Below are 15,065 nucleotides of genomic sequence, written 5' to 3'. Positions count from 1 at the left end.
ATCATTTCTGTATCAAAAGATAAGGTAAGGGACAGATGAAGAAATAAATCATTGCCCACTCTACCCTGCTGGGGTTAGAAAGAAAACTTTCACATCAAAGGAAAGCCCTTGGGACACCTCAGCAGGTGAAGCCAATGTGGGGGTTTCCCAGGCTGGTCCAAGGACAGGAGGACATGCTTTGGCTGGGGCTCCCCAAGTTAATTCTTCTGGCAACACTACTAAAACTTCAGCGCACTTACAATGAATAATTATTTCCTTTGCCATTACCAGGGAGTGAAATCAGCTTCCTGCCGTGGTAGTGTGTGTATTCGTGCGTTATGAGCCCCATAAACAACTTCAAACACAGATTTTAACACCCAGTTCTTAGAAATGAAGATATGCCAAACGCTGTCTGTGACAAAACTGGCCCTGCCCTGTCTTTGCTTGTAGCCTCTGGGTTTGAAATGAAAGGTCCTTCCTCCCTCCTTGCCCTGCCCTGGCTGAGAAAGCTCCATAAACATGGGTGAGCTCACTTCCAAAATGGTTTCATGTTCCCTCTTTGGGATGTGAAGTCAGAGGGAGCTTCAGCCTCTCCTCTCTCTCTGTAGCTACTTGGTCAGTGTGATGGTGCAGTGAAAGATCTTGGCTTCGAAGTGCAACGTGGAGTAATAGAGATTTGATCCATGATGGTCCATGGAACCCTTGGGAAAAGGGTAAGGCTGGCACCAGTAAGAAGATGCAGGTTTTTAAACTGTTGAAGAACCTTTCCAGCAGTAGAGATTAAAATAAGGAGTACTTGACAGTGGCTATTAAACCAAAAGCAGAATCTTCAAAAGGCGCTTCAAAACGAAAATATTAAAGCCACTTTAAAATGTGTAACTCAGCATGTAACTTACACAAATGCCAGTTCTAGGGTGAAACACAACACTTGTCTCTCACACATGATCATCACCAAAATATATTAAATGTAACTGAGATGATAAAATTCACGGCAGAATTTCTCACAACTGCTTTCTTCAGTAAAGTCTCATACTCTTCAGTAGTATCGCGCCCCTGGCTGAATACAGTTCACAGTACATGTTCTACATAAAAAAATATTCACCACAGAGAAAAAAAAAAAGACTTCCTCAAGACACTTGGAAAAACAAATACAACCCCTAAGTCCTGTGTGATTACATGTACTTCAGTGCTCTGTGATGTCACCAGCCTAAAAACATAGTTACCCTTGACAGCAGAGGCCATATACATTGACTGGAAGCCTTCAGAGAAACCCACAGATGTCACCTTCAAATACACCCAAACATCCATTTCTTGAATACATTGACAATTCAAGTAATTCAATAAAAACTGCTTTTCATATTGAAATATAGCTTCTTTGTCTGAATGCCTGGATTGCAGCGTGATTGACACAGGCATTTGCAAGTCTTGGAGGAGGAGGAGTTTGAGGCAGCAGGAATCTCACATCATGCTTGTTTGCCTGTCCAGCACACAGATTGATGGCGGCCCGGGGGGCCCAAACCAAAATGAGTCAACAGCATCACAAACACATCTTACAAATGACAATCGGAAGTTTGTGAAACACAAGTTTTGAAAGTTGCTTTAAATGGCTGCTGGATAGTGATCCAAACCTATTTTAAATCAAGTTAGCACAACTCTTTCAACCTCTTTCCAGAAAAGCATCTTTGCACTGCAGCTGTGTCCTGAATCACAGAAGGGGACATGGAGGATGTGCTGACAACATTTGTACGGCAGCTCAGAAGAGCTCCGGCCTACAGTTCCTCCAACACAAGGACTGGAACAGCAACATTTGAATTTTAAGGCCTAAAAACTGTTCTGACACAGATTTTTATACACCCAGACTATGCCATAAAGTGACGGAGGTAGGCCTTGGGTTCTCCTTGTTGTACTGACCCCGTGCCTTTACCTCGGCTGCGGCATTCCCAGCCAGGAGGTTAAAGGATCATAAAAAGTGCAATTAATCAATGACTTCCTTTCCCTACGGAAGAGAATCCGCATGCCCCCTCCCACGAAGCTGACCCCAGAGATGCCCTTTCTCCACGGCAGCTTCATCCAGAGATGATCAGGTTTAAACGCTGAGAAAACCCCCGAGTTCACCAGCATGTGAAACTCTCAGCTAAAAATTGTCACAGCGTATTCCAACGACATTCATAAAATGCAGCACTTGTGGATAAAGAAACCTGTGAGTGCTGGTCACCTCTCCCAGCTGCTGCTCCTTCCATTTACAGCTGACATCCAGCACCCAGTGTCACCCTCTCCTGACAAGCAGCAGATTTGGGAGTGGTTGTGAATAGTATGACTAAAAGAATTCACGGCAGTTTCTTAGAAACTGCAGTAATTGCTTTTTTTTTTCCTTGAAAATAATTGCAAATAAAAGGATTCTGCAGTAATTGCACTAACAAAAACATGAAGTCTAAAATTAATGTAGCTGTCAGACCAGTAATTATCATGCTTGTGAAAAAATATCAATTGATGTCTAAGCATTTGATTCAGTTATTATGCTAGTGAAATCTGAAATGTTCAGACAAAAAAATGGCAAGAGACTATAGATCAAGATAGCTTCCGTTTTCTGTTAGTTTAAAAACAGCTGAAAACTTAATTTTTCTAACTGCTAATTGTATACACTGTGAGTCTCATGCAGATTAATAAAACTTATTTGAAATCTAAATGTATTCTTAATAAAAAAAGTGTTCAGAAATGACATTTCTAAGTTGCAGAGAAAGCAATTAGCATCAGAGCAACCTGCTCAAACCTAGAGGAAGGACTACCGAATTTAATTTACATTTTTGCACGAAAATGCCTTTTCTTCCGCAAATTTTAGCTACAAGTAGTGAAAGTCCTAATTTGCTTTCCTGGAAAAAAAGAAAGAAAACCACAACAAAAGTTCTTGATCCTGCACCTGCACTCCTTGGAATGTGGGTGAACAAGCGCTGGCAGCCTCACACGGCTGACTCGCCCTCTGGCTCCGCTGTGACGGCTCCTTTGCGCGTCAGCTTCAGCACTGTCGGCTTCTCCGCGCCCGCGCCACTGCCCTCAGCTGTCTCTGGAGGACCCAGCCGCTTCTGCTCTTCCTTTGGCTCTTCGTTGACTTCAGGGTAAATCACCAAGAAAGTCGCTGTCAAAAAACCCAGGAAAGATCCCACCGAAGCCACCATGGGGATGACTCTGACCGTGCCGACCACGTCCACCACGCCGCCGAGCGCGGAGGCCACCAGGATCTGGGAGATGTAAACCTGACACGACAGGATGGCGCAGTCGATGCCGAACCCTCGCTTCGAGTTTCCAGGGCTGTGGTGAATGTACTGCAAAAAGACATGAAACGTGGTAGGAGGTAAAACCCTGAATGAAGGCAATACTTAAACACCACAGCTTTCCTTGAATTTCTCAGCCCCACTGTCAACTTCACATCATCTTTGTGCAGCACCATGACACAACTCCAGAGCAACAGCCTCCTTATCTGCTCAGCAACAGGATGCTCCTCAGGATGTGGCAGCATGAGGCAGGTATTGACTGGGTCACTTCTAGTCTAAATCAGCTCCAAGATTAGGTTTTGTAAAAACAATTTTACATGAAACATTTGGTGTTACATGAAACATTAATTTTATGATCATAAAAAGGACCCCCCTCTCAATCACAATGTAGGGACTTGTAATAAATGTTCGTTCTGTAATCTGTAATTTGTAATCCAAATGGAACAGTGGAATGACAATGTTTGTCAATGTTGACAAAATTGTCCTTGTTTCCAGGAGAATTGTTTTGCTTTATGCATCCCCTAAATTACAGCTGCATTTCCAGACTCAGTTCAAAATCTGAGACTCTGAAAAACCTGAGTAACACTAACACACCACATCCAAGACAGGAGTAACAACTAGATATACAGTAAATGCACCAAAAATAATTTAATTTCTCTTCATCTGCCACACCCACCCAGATTGTTTTATACCTCAGCATGGGAAAAAGCAATAATGACCCTCTCTGACCCAACTCAATGCCAAGACTATCTGATTCCAGCACCATGGAATCGTGCTATTTACTATCCATTCAAGCTTCGGCACACACCTCAACAAAACAGGTATCTTCAATAACTGGATTTAACAAATCCATTTTGCTACCATGATCTTAAGGGAAACATGAATGTTCTGCCTTGATTCACATATATACTCCAAATATTCTACTAACCTGTTTTATCTCATGGTATTGTCCCAAAAGCGCATAGGGGCAGTAGGAGATGCTCATGGAGACTATTCCCATCGTGCTGATCATTATCATGGTGACGTACACGTTGGGGAACATGGCCATCACTGCAGTGCCAAGGGAAAAACCCAGCGTGCCCAGGATGTAGATCACTTTTATGCTAAGGTCGTAGTTGTCCAAGTATTTCTGCAACAAGGCTGCAGGGACAAAGAATAAAACAGGAATCACAGAACGGTTTGGGTTGGAAAGGGCCTTCAAGACCATCCAGTTCCAACTATCCCTACTGCAAGCAGAGACACCTTCCACTATCCCAGGTTGCTCCAAGCCCCATCCAACATGGCCCTGAACACTTCCAGAGATGGGGCATCCACAGCTTCTCTGGGCAACTAGTTCCAGTGCCTCACCATCCTCATAGGGAATAATTTTTTTCTAAAATGTAATCTAAACCTACTTCTTCTAGTTTGAAGTCCTTTTCCCTTAAATACTGGTTTACTCACTAAAGTTTTAGGGGATTGATGTGGCCACGGTAGCTCTATACCCTGTTTAGGTTCTGGATGCTCATATTTGGGCTGTCCAGCACAGCCCAGCCTTCACTGGGAACAGGACGTGTTCCTGCTTCAGAAAGAGCCCGTCCCCAAGGTACTGAACTGTGCAGATGTGCTGCAAAAGACAGAATTTAAGTTTGGCAAAAACTCTCAATTTCAAAGTCTATTGCAGGCCCAAATTATCTGCAGAATGACTTTCAGAAATACATATTTATAATTTTGATTTAAAAACAGTCTTTGCAAAAACCCTCTTGCATATGCTTAAATCTTCTACCAAGCATGATTTTAGTTTCCCTAAGGCTTGTTAAATGCCACTCAGTATCCTCTGATTCATTTTGTGCTTTACGCCACTTAACCATATGTGCATATTTCCACCTCTACATATGGAGGAACTTTTTAATATTGATTCTTAAAGAAGCCCTTCCTTCCCCTTATGACTGCAAGAAATGCTTTTCCAAAATATCCTTTAACTCAAAAAGGAGGTGGATGTGAACTGAAGCAACATTATTTCAGGAGGGCCAGGATTTAGATGACCCTTGTGGGTCACTTCCAATTCCAAATATTCCATGATTCTACTTTTATCTTAGAAATATATGCATGAGGTGCATTCCACTGTGTGATTGCACAGTCTCTTACCTGAACAAACGGCAGCAGTAGCAGCATAAATCACCAGCCCCCAGCATCCCATCTGAACTCCAGCATTGTAGGCATGCAGCTCAGTTGAGTTCGAAGGGGCCTGCAACAGACAAAAACACCAACACCACTTGGTTGTACTAAGCACATCTCAGAAAGGAGGGAATCTGAGCAGGTCTGCCCATGGGAACTGCTCTCCTACCTCTGGATCACCCTGGAAGATGACCTGTCCCATGAAATCCGTATAGAACACAGCTTCAGCAATGATGGAAAACCAAGTCAGGAGGTGGCAGACGCACAGCCTCAGCAGTTCCTTGGGCATCTTCAGCATCGACAACCACAAGAGTCTGACAGTGGTTTCGGTCTCGCCCTCTTCGCTCTCCGTGTCCCCGCTGGAGTTGGTCGTGCCGCTCTGGTTGCGGTGCCGGCAGCGCTGTCGCTGCCGCTTCTGCATGTCGTAGATGTCGTTCATGCTGCGCGAGGACTTGATCAGGACGATGGCGTTGGCCCGGCGGAAGCGGTACCGGTGGGAGCCGATCTTGCCGTAGTACGAGAAGGTGTAGGACGGCTGCCGGTAGAACATGTGCCTCCGCCGCCGCATGGAGTTGGAAGTGCTGGATTGCTTCATGCCTATTCTGGCGTGTCCGTTGAGGAACTCTTTTGGTAGGGAGCCGTTGATGTTTGGGACTTTATCTTCATTTAAACGATTATCAAGCAACATTTCCTCCTCCTTCTCATTCTCCCTGAGGAAAGCAGACAGGTGGTTGAGTTTGGACTTCATGATCTCCTGACTCGTGTTGTGAGGAGTGTTTGGATATGAAGCATCCTGAAAAATGGAGGGTTCGATATCATGCAGGAAAAGCAGCTCCGATTCAATTTCCAGCGTGGCGTCGGGCATGTGCAGAACTGAGTCACTCTTGCTTCTCACAATGTTCACCTCAAGGAACTCCATATTGAGGTCATGCTCTGACTGAACCTCATCATGGAACATGGAAGTTCCATATGGCTCTTCTTCACCAATTACATTCAGCCGATTCAAAGGAGGGAGACTGCCACTGAATTTGGCACTGGAAAGTGTGTCTCCTTCATCATCAATCCTGTCCTGCTGAGGGTTATATTGCTCTTCTTCAATGCTAAAAAGGTGGAGAGCAACGGAGACAGAGAAAATAATGGCTGCAAAGAAAAAAAGGACTTGCTCTTGAGATTTAAAAATGCTACCCAAGAAGGTCTGTGTCCAGTCCAGCCCTCCTAACATATAACCAATCGCTCCTCCAAGACCTGTGGAACAGAAAAAAGTGAGAAGTGAGCTCAGGAAAAATCAGTTCAGCCACAATCTGGTCTTCAAGAAGACTGAACAGCTGCCAAAAACATCTCAGCTAACTTCCTACCAGCTGAAAATGCATGGATGTTCAGGGCCATGTCTTGCTCTTCACTATCCACCACATCCAACAAGTAGGCCCGAATTGGCCCTTCAGTTGCATCGGCGCAGAAGTCCAACACCACAACCCCAAGCACTGTGAGAACTATTCCAATGGGCTGCTTGCCCGGGACATCACCAATAGCCAGACCTGGGGAGAAATGGGAGAGGTATCTGAGCATCTCATTTAAAAAGGGCAAACTCCTAACAAGCTTAACACATTAAGAGAGAGGTGGCCAACACGCTCACTGTAAACATTCCTTTATGGAGCACAATGGTAATTTCGGCTCTTTGGCACAGCACCATGGAAGGTCTGGGACACAGATGGTTTTAATGTTCTTAAGACTGACATTTATCAAAATGCTATTTTATAAAGCATCTTTTGAATCTCTAGGAGCACTGGATATTATTTTGTATTCCTCCCATATATTTTCCTTCAGTTGCTGAAGGCTGTTTTTATAAAAGACAGTCATGGTGGGAGAGGGGAGCATCCAAAATTACATACTTCATCTTTCAGATACATCTATAGGTAACTGCACTGCTGGCAGCATTCTGGACACAATGCTTAGTGTGCAGTAGTTGCAGTACATCAGGATAAAGTGAAATTTAACCCCTTCATCTCTCTCTTTTTCTTAAACATTCTTATTTTCTTGATTTTTTAAGGATGAAGCAATATGGATGTATTTTGCATTGCAAAAAGCATCAGTCAGCTTCTGTTGACAGCATGAGATGAAATGCTTTTTGTCTACAGAGTAGCATTAATGCAGAGCTGGATAATAATGTCATGAGATGAACCAGTGACAAAAGCATGAATTACTCGAATCACAGAGATTTAGAAGTTACACATGCAAGGCTGATAAAACCATTAGTGTAACTGATTAAAATGTCTGTGGAAGGAGATGAACTGGCTAAGCCACCAAAAGTCATCTAAATCTCAAACGCTGATTCCTGCATATTGAATCCTCATTTATAACAAGCTCTTTGAAGGAGAGAACAGGAGTAGGGTAAGGAGTTCTCCGCGGACATGGCTGTATCATGACTGGGATTAGTCAATCTCTGTGTTCTTGGTTCCTCTCCCTATGACTCCTACTGCCAGAGGGCATGTTATTAAAGAGGGTCTGATACAGTTTTTGCAGCATCTCCTGTTGTCCCAAATTGCAATTGGGATTGCAAGTAACTGGAGATTAAGGATAGGAAAATGAAAAAGAAAGAAAATGTTTTGTGCTAATTTATTAGAAGGCTTCAAAATAAGCCTATAAACTGAGCCAGAGGTTTGCTTGCCAGTATCAATGGCTCCTGACCTAAACTACTGTAGGGAACTGAGAGCTTCTTATCACTTAAATTCTCATGAGAGGGTTGTATTCTAACATTTTGCAAACATCTGGAAGAAGAGGAGTAAGTCTTGGAGACACAACAAATAAATACCATTGTTGACAACTAAATACAATTGATATCAAACCATACAGTCACCCCAGGACAACGCCACATGATAACAATTGAAATAAATAATATTTATTGCTTGGATAAATTAAAAAAACAAACTAAATGTCATCTATCTAAATAGTTTGTCCACTGCAGTTTGCAGAGAATTGAAGCCTGGCTTTCCAGTCTGGCTTTAACAGGCTGAGTCAAGGTAACTTTCCACTCATTTCCCTCAATTAGTAGACCTGTTTCACAATTCAGCTGCATCTAACCCCCAAAAAAGAGAGCCAAGAGGATGTTATTAGGTGTTAAGTTCCTTTTGTTTGCATCAGTCCAATCATTTTGTAAACATCTTCCTAAACATACTTGCTGTCACCTCTCCTACAATAAATTTACAAAGAGATTGTAGATTAAATTCGTAGTAAACTATGTTCAAGGGAAACTATTTTTACCAGCTTTGATGGGGGCTCAGGAAAAATTATTTTCCCACATAGTTTTTGATAAACAAATATTAAATGTGTTCTGGACTTTTTCAATACCGGGTCTAAGAAAAGCACAAGAAAAAGTGAAAAGATAATTTTTGAAATAATGCTGGAAACAGGATGTGTTGCCAGATATGCATTAAAGGGAAAATGGATCACAACAGGAAACATTTCCCTGTGAACAGGTTGCTACAATTTTCCCATGTTAAGGATCGACCAAATTCGTCTCAGGGACTGCAAACATTATGCTGGCAACCATTGTATTAATAACATTGTTATTAATACCAGTTATAGCTATGATTGCACAATGCTCAGCACAGTGCTGTAACTTCCAAGTTCAAATAATAACAGGCAAGATGGACAGAGCTCAAGTGCAGGGTTGTGGAGATTTCTGATGATTTTAACATTAAATATGAGGTAAACCAACTGCAGAACATTATCTTTACTTCATACATTAAAATCCCAAAGCAGGTATATTAGCAGGGGATGCATGTAGGGGATTTCCTTGTTATTTACCTATCACAGAGCCATTAAGGAAAAGTGCAACTCCAAAGAGGACACCAATGCAGAGAGCAAGGATAAAAGGCCGCCGGCGGCCCCAGCTCAGCGTGCAGCGGTCACTGGCTGAACCTATGAGTGGAGTGAAGATCAAGCCCAGGATAGGGCTGAGGAACCAAGTGAGGCTGTAGTACTGTTCAGGAAGACCTAAAATGAAAACAAAAATGATGGAAAGGTTATGTGGTACACACCAACCATTTCACTCTATACATGAAGTTTTGTTACACCATTGAAAATAGTAAATTGAGCGTAATTTATCTACAGTAAATTCTCTCCCAAATTAAAAACTAATTTAAGGTTCTTTAGCAATGGTTAAGAAAACAGCTAAAGAAAGCACAGATTGTTTACTTTTCAAATACCTGGGCAATAAGAAGGTAACAATTGGAGTATATTTGCTACGGAATCCTCTACAGATTTGTGGAACATAAACCCAAAGGTTTTGGGGTGCTTGGAAACTGCCTGGCTGTCATACACACAGATCCCCTGCTCAACAAAGCTTTTAACATTCAAAATTGAACATTATAGTGGTGCTGTTTTCATCTAAGACCACCCCCACAAAAGGGTTATTAAAGATTTAATGGACTGAAAGTGAAGGACAGAATTTGAACGTTTTATGAAATGTCCTATTTCTAACCACAAAAATGAACGACAGACAATAAAACCAACAATTAGCAATTATTCATCAAGTTAGATAAATCTAAGTTTTGCTCATCCCCACTGTCTTTGCTTTCCTTAAAAACAGAGATGACTATTCATAGGATCAGATGGGAAAAAGTTAAAATCTACTACACAGCACTTACTAGAAAACAACAGTTTGCTAGAAATAATAATTTCTGGAGCAGAAAGAGCCCCCAAACCCTGCTCTCCACATCCCCAGCATGGAGCAGTGGCCTGTAGATGGCAGACTGGCCACAGTAGCAGCCACACTGGCTCCTCTGGGACCTGCCTCCCGCTCTTTTATCAGCACAGGGCAGGTAACACTCCGACACGGCTCTTAGAAAAACGTTAAAAACAAAACAATCTATTTCTTGCAGTGCAACTGATGCCAAGACAGAAAAACCCCGTGTCTTTATCCCAGGAAGGAAAACCATTTATTTATCCAAACCCATATATGTATGGTGATTGTGAGCATTTGACCTTTGCTGGCAAGATCAACCTGTACCTTGTGCTCCCTGTTCAGCGCACTGAGGCATCCATGACCAAGCAGGATTATACCAATCCCTGCCCAAAATAGCCTCTGATGCAGATTTGGAAGTCTAATCTGGTGCTGTTTAAAGTAGCACCAAATCTTGACTAGCAAGACTGACTTCTTCCAGGAGAGAGATCAGATTTTCCCAAGATTGTTGCACATTCTGTGATACAAAAATTATATTATGGAAAATAAGCTCTTTTTGGCATGAATGACCAATTTCATCATCAGGACTCAAAATCCAAGTCTGAGGTCAAGGTCTGTGTGATTTGACTCAACTTTGGCTAATGAACAAGCTAATAGTGACAGCTGTCCTGATGAGTCCAGAGTAATTTGAAGAGACCTGCCCCTGCTGAAACTTCCCAATCTGTGTTTGCCATGAACTTCGTGCCACAGGGAATGGCATCATGGTTCAGCCACTTTTCCTTGTTACAGGCAGCTGCAGGCCTGTACTGAGGCCAATACTCCACATCAGTACTTACCATGGAACTGCTGACTCCTTTTGCACAAGATTTAGAACTTTAGGAAGGGGCTGTTTGTACAGGTGGCACTGTGTTCACATCATGAATCAAATCACTATCTCCTGCTTAGCTTTTCTTCCTGTTTGGTGATGTCTTGGCTGACATGGAAGTTTTAGCTGAGATAAAACTCTCTGTGTATTTGCATATTAGACCTAAAGCTCTTGTTCAAGAAGCCACAGTGTCCCCAGACAGCTACATTCATTTGCACCATCCAGCTTCTCTTCATGAACAGTATCCCCATCAAAAATGCAAGTTAGGAAGCCAGCAATTCAAGCAGAAGTGCAAGGAAAGCTTCCATCTCTCTATGGTTTTAACACTCCCTTTAACTTCACCAGGTTCAACAGCTTCCCAAGCACACAAGCAAGTTCAGGCATCTCATGTTTAACTGGCACTTCACCTGCTCCAGGATGTTGACAATTACCAGTGCGTGAGCTGACTTAGCTGACTTAAAAATTGATTAATGATGGGGAAGAGGAAACATTTGGTTCAAGGCTAGTAAAACTGAAGACTGGGCATTTAGGGTGAATGATTTTTCTTCAGGACACAGAAGAAATGGCAATGTGTAAATACTCATCCCCTTTTGCCTGCACAGAGCCATCCTAGGAGCACTGGTTAAGCATCCCCAAGGTTGCTACTGTGGGAGGCCAAGTCCCTGCAGAGTCTGTTTCAAACACAGTGAGAAGCTGCAGCTTAACCAATGTCATGGATCTTTTTTGTAGTGATCACCACCATCTGGAATAACTTGATGGCGTTTCACTGCACGAGGGCTGTGTGTTGAAAGCAGACATTTCTTTTCTGAATTATGTTGTGACTTGTGAGTTATGAGCTGGGAAGTCTCAATTGAGCTCATCCATCAGTAAACACTTGCGAGACGCTGGGAAGGTTTTGCAGTAAATCATATAGAGACTTTAAATAAACACAGGGGTAAAGGCTGGGAAGAGCTCTGTCATCATCCTAACAAGCCTCATCACATCTTATGTGAATAAACAATCAAATAGATATATTTAAGTAAAATGGACACAAAGATTCTCTTTTAATAATCTAACATCCATTGAGACAAACAATTTGTTTTAATGGAGACTCTGAGCAGAAACAACAAGGAAACACTGGTAGGTTAGGGACAAGCAATAGGATTGCAAATCAGTGACACCAGAGGTTGGCACATCTCACTGTCCCTCTGGCCTTGAGGCCACCACTTTGTCTCCAGTCTACAATGACATTTCTCAGTGGTGTATACAGATCTTAACAACAACAACAACAAACTCTGGAAACACACAAACCATTTGAAATGACTTCCACAGAGAACTAAAAACTGTTTACAAATATTTCTCCTTCAACTGTAAAACCTGCACATTTCTAAACTGGAAAGATAGGTATTTTTTATGCTTTATAGCCACAGCTAACTGTCATAAAAATGTCCTAAAATTATTAAAAAACCCTCATTCAGTACTTGACTTCAAGTACTTTCAAGATCAACTTTGCATGTAATAACTCAAAATGAGATTAAGGTCTGGTTTGATTTTACAGGTCAGTAAAAGGAAGGAAAAAAGGTTTTTTTACCCAACCTCTGATACATTACTAAAATTAATGAGTTTTATCCTTCCATGCATGAGTCAGAGGAGAGAGGCTGAAATGCTTTCTTGGGAAGAATTTATTTTTACTTATTGCAAACGGTGATCTTCCTAACATCTAAGTATTATAAATAAAACCCTAAATCTAAATATTTACAATGAAAATGGCTTACTTTGCAGAAGACATGAATCTCAATGATTTCAGAACAGAGCCATGGATGTAGCTTTTATGGAAGGGTAAAAAGGACACTTGAAACCCCAAGAACATTATGCTTCAAGATTCTTCTTTAGAAAACCCACTCGGATATTTATTTTTTTAATTGAACTACTCATTAGCAGCCAAAATATCTATCTTTAGAAAAAGAGGCCATGATAAAAATCTATACAAGAATTAATAGCCCCATGCCAAGAAAAATGGAAGAATCTCTAAAAAGCTTTGAGTGCTCCCCCAAGTAAACAGGAAAGGGATAACTTTCAAGTGAAACATGAGCCATTCCCACAGACTGGGTAATGGCAGGAATCACTGCCATGAGCATAACCTGCTTTCTCTCTTGCTGGAGAAGCCATGCCATGGGACTGCTTCCATAAGCTAAGTGGCAGGGCCCTGATAAATCGCATTCCAAGAGAAGGCCAGCAGTTTATAAAATCATCATGTGTGTTTTACATACAGTCATGCAGAATTTCAAACTGTTACCATTTATAAGTGATGTGTACGGCTTTACTGTAAGTATGTAAACTGTGAGATTGTCACAACAGAATTTAGTTGGTTACTCAAGTGGAAAACAACTGAGTGGGGTTAGAGAAGATTCCTGGTGGGAAGCGGGTGCATATGAAAACTAAAAGCAGTACAGGAAAAAAATTAATCTGCTGTTGAGAGAATTCCCTCCTGAACCTGACAGACTCCTCACCTGAGCAATGCATGTGCAGACAGAGCAATCACTGTAGCAATGGGCAGGAAAATGAATTATCCAGAGCTTCATTTTGTGTTTGCTTTCTAGATCTGAAAGTTGAGATGTGTAATTGATAAGCTCAGTCTGCCCAATGAACCAAAACTCTGAAGAGCTCTAGTGTCCAGAAGAGTCTTCTCTCTCTGTACAGATTTAGGTATCACCTCTGATGTCTGTGCTCAGCATTGTTGCTGGGAAATCAAACTTTTGTAAAGCTCACAGCCTTGAATTCTACCAGTTTTCCAGGAAAGAGCTTTCTGAGGCACTGAGCATGACCTCCACTGTCCCATGGAGTGAGACTTCAAAAGGTACCTCACAGATGCTCTTCCTAAAATTCACCCTTCATGCTGGCAGAGTCTTCAGGACCTTCATCATTTCAACAGTAGCTTGCTTTAGTGCTAGACATTTTCATATAAATGAGAATATTCCAGACAGACAAGGAAAACTCCAACCCCCAAATGCTATTCCTGCCTTAAAAGAGGCTGTTCTGGTTTTAGTATCTTGAATGTCTGCATACATGATATGCATATTCAGGTTGGCATGCATGATTTGGCAAGAGAAGCAAAAAAAAAGACTAAAAATTTAAATACTTCAAGAAATTGTGTGTATGTGTGTGTGTGTCTGTGTTTAAACAACAGAATCGCCCCTTAGTTTTCCAGAGGTTTTCTGCCTCACAAGAATGAGGTCCAAAAATGAAACTTTATGAAAATTCTGTCTGCAAGGGCGTTAGAAAGTTGAGGGAGGTAATTACATATTCTAATGGTTCCTTTCTCTGTATATGTACGCTGCTAAACCTACAGAATGTCACCACTTTATGCAATATTTTAAAATGGGAAGAGAGCTCAGAAGACAGCTGAGGCAGGAAAGACAACAGTAAGCAGAAATGTAGAGACAGAGGGAATGTTTTGACACCAAGAAGTTCCTTCTGACACCCCCATGCGGTGGCAAGGACTCAGCTGGGAGGTGTATTTTAAATAAACTGGGCTATGGTTACATGCTGGGCCTGCAGCCCTGCAGCATCCAGTCTCTGATGTGCACAACAGATGCACGGATGCTGGCTTGGACTGGATTTCAAGGCAGCGCAGCCATGAGATTGTCATTCATGTGACAACCTGTCCACAACCTCTTACAGCCAAAAGTGAAATGTCCCAACTGCTGAGGGTTGCCGCATCCCCATAGAACAGACCATGGGTCGGCTGGGACTGATTTTGTATGGCCAGGAGCGGTTCCACGCAGCACATGCCTTTACCAAAGGCTGCTGAGACTCACATGCAGGCTCAAAGGCCAAAGCAGCTGCATTCCATTACCAATTTAGTGCTGTTCCTTTATTTTGTCTGTAATTTTCCACCTCCACACTTGCCTTGCCAGGTAGCAGCTCTTACAGCAAACCACCATCCACCAACTTGGGAAAGCAGCCCGGTGGCCTCACGGGGGAGGAATAATAACTGGAGGATTATTATTTAGCCTTTTACTGACAGCTAATCTGAGGAAACACCGAGGAGGGAAAAAACATATTGGATAAACAAGGTTAGTATTTGTGGCGTGAACTGAATGTGGAGCAGGTCACAAGGCAGACTCCGAAGTCTCAT

General features: G+C 42.2%; 1 protein-coding gene across 6 annotated transcripts in view; it reads right to left on the bottom strand.

Moving 5' to 3' along the window:
• Window positions 1-2,350: 2,350 nt before the first annotated feature.
• The window catches only part of SLC45A4 (solute carrier family 45 member 4), a 79,898-nt gene continuing 67,183 nt past the window's right edge, over window positions 2,351-15,065 (bottom strand). For all 6 annotated transcript variants that reach the window (XM_040063081.2, XM_040063025.2, XM_040063072.2 and 3 more), the window contains 6 exons: window positions 9,207-9,395; window positions 6,758-6,937; window positions 5,572-6,647; window positions 5,373-5,472; window positions 4,177-4,388; window positions 2,351-3,299 (listed from right to left, as the gene is read on the bottom strand). In XM_040063081.2, the coding sequence (XP_039919015.1) occupies window positions 2,937-3,299; window positions 4,177-4,388; window positions 5,373-5,472; window positions 5,572-6,647; window positions 6,758-6,937; window positions 9,207-9,395 (2,120 nt within the window). In that variant the 3' untranslated portion in view covers window positions 2,351-2,936. The remainder of the gene's footprint in view (window positions 3,300-4,176; window positions 4,389-5,372; window positions 5,473-5,571; window positions 6,648-6,757; window positions 6,938-9,206; window positions 9,396-15,065) is intronic.

Source organism: Hirundo rustica, chromosome 1 (assembly GCF_015227805.2).
Source record: "Hirundo rustica isolate bHirRus1 chromosome 1, bHirRus1.pri.v3, whole genome shotgun sequence".
Taxonomy (NCBI): Eukaryota; Metazoa; Chordata; class Aves; order Passeriformes; family Hirundinidae; genus Hirundo; species Hirundo rustica.
Note: the sequence above shows the minus strand (reverse complement) of the source record. Positions and strands in the feature narration are given on the sequence as shown.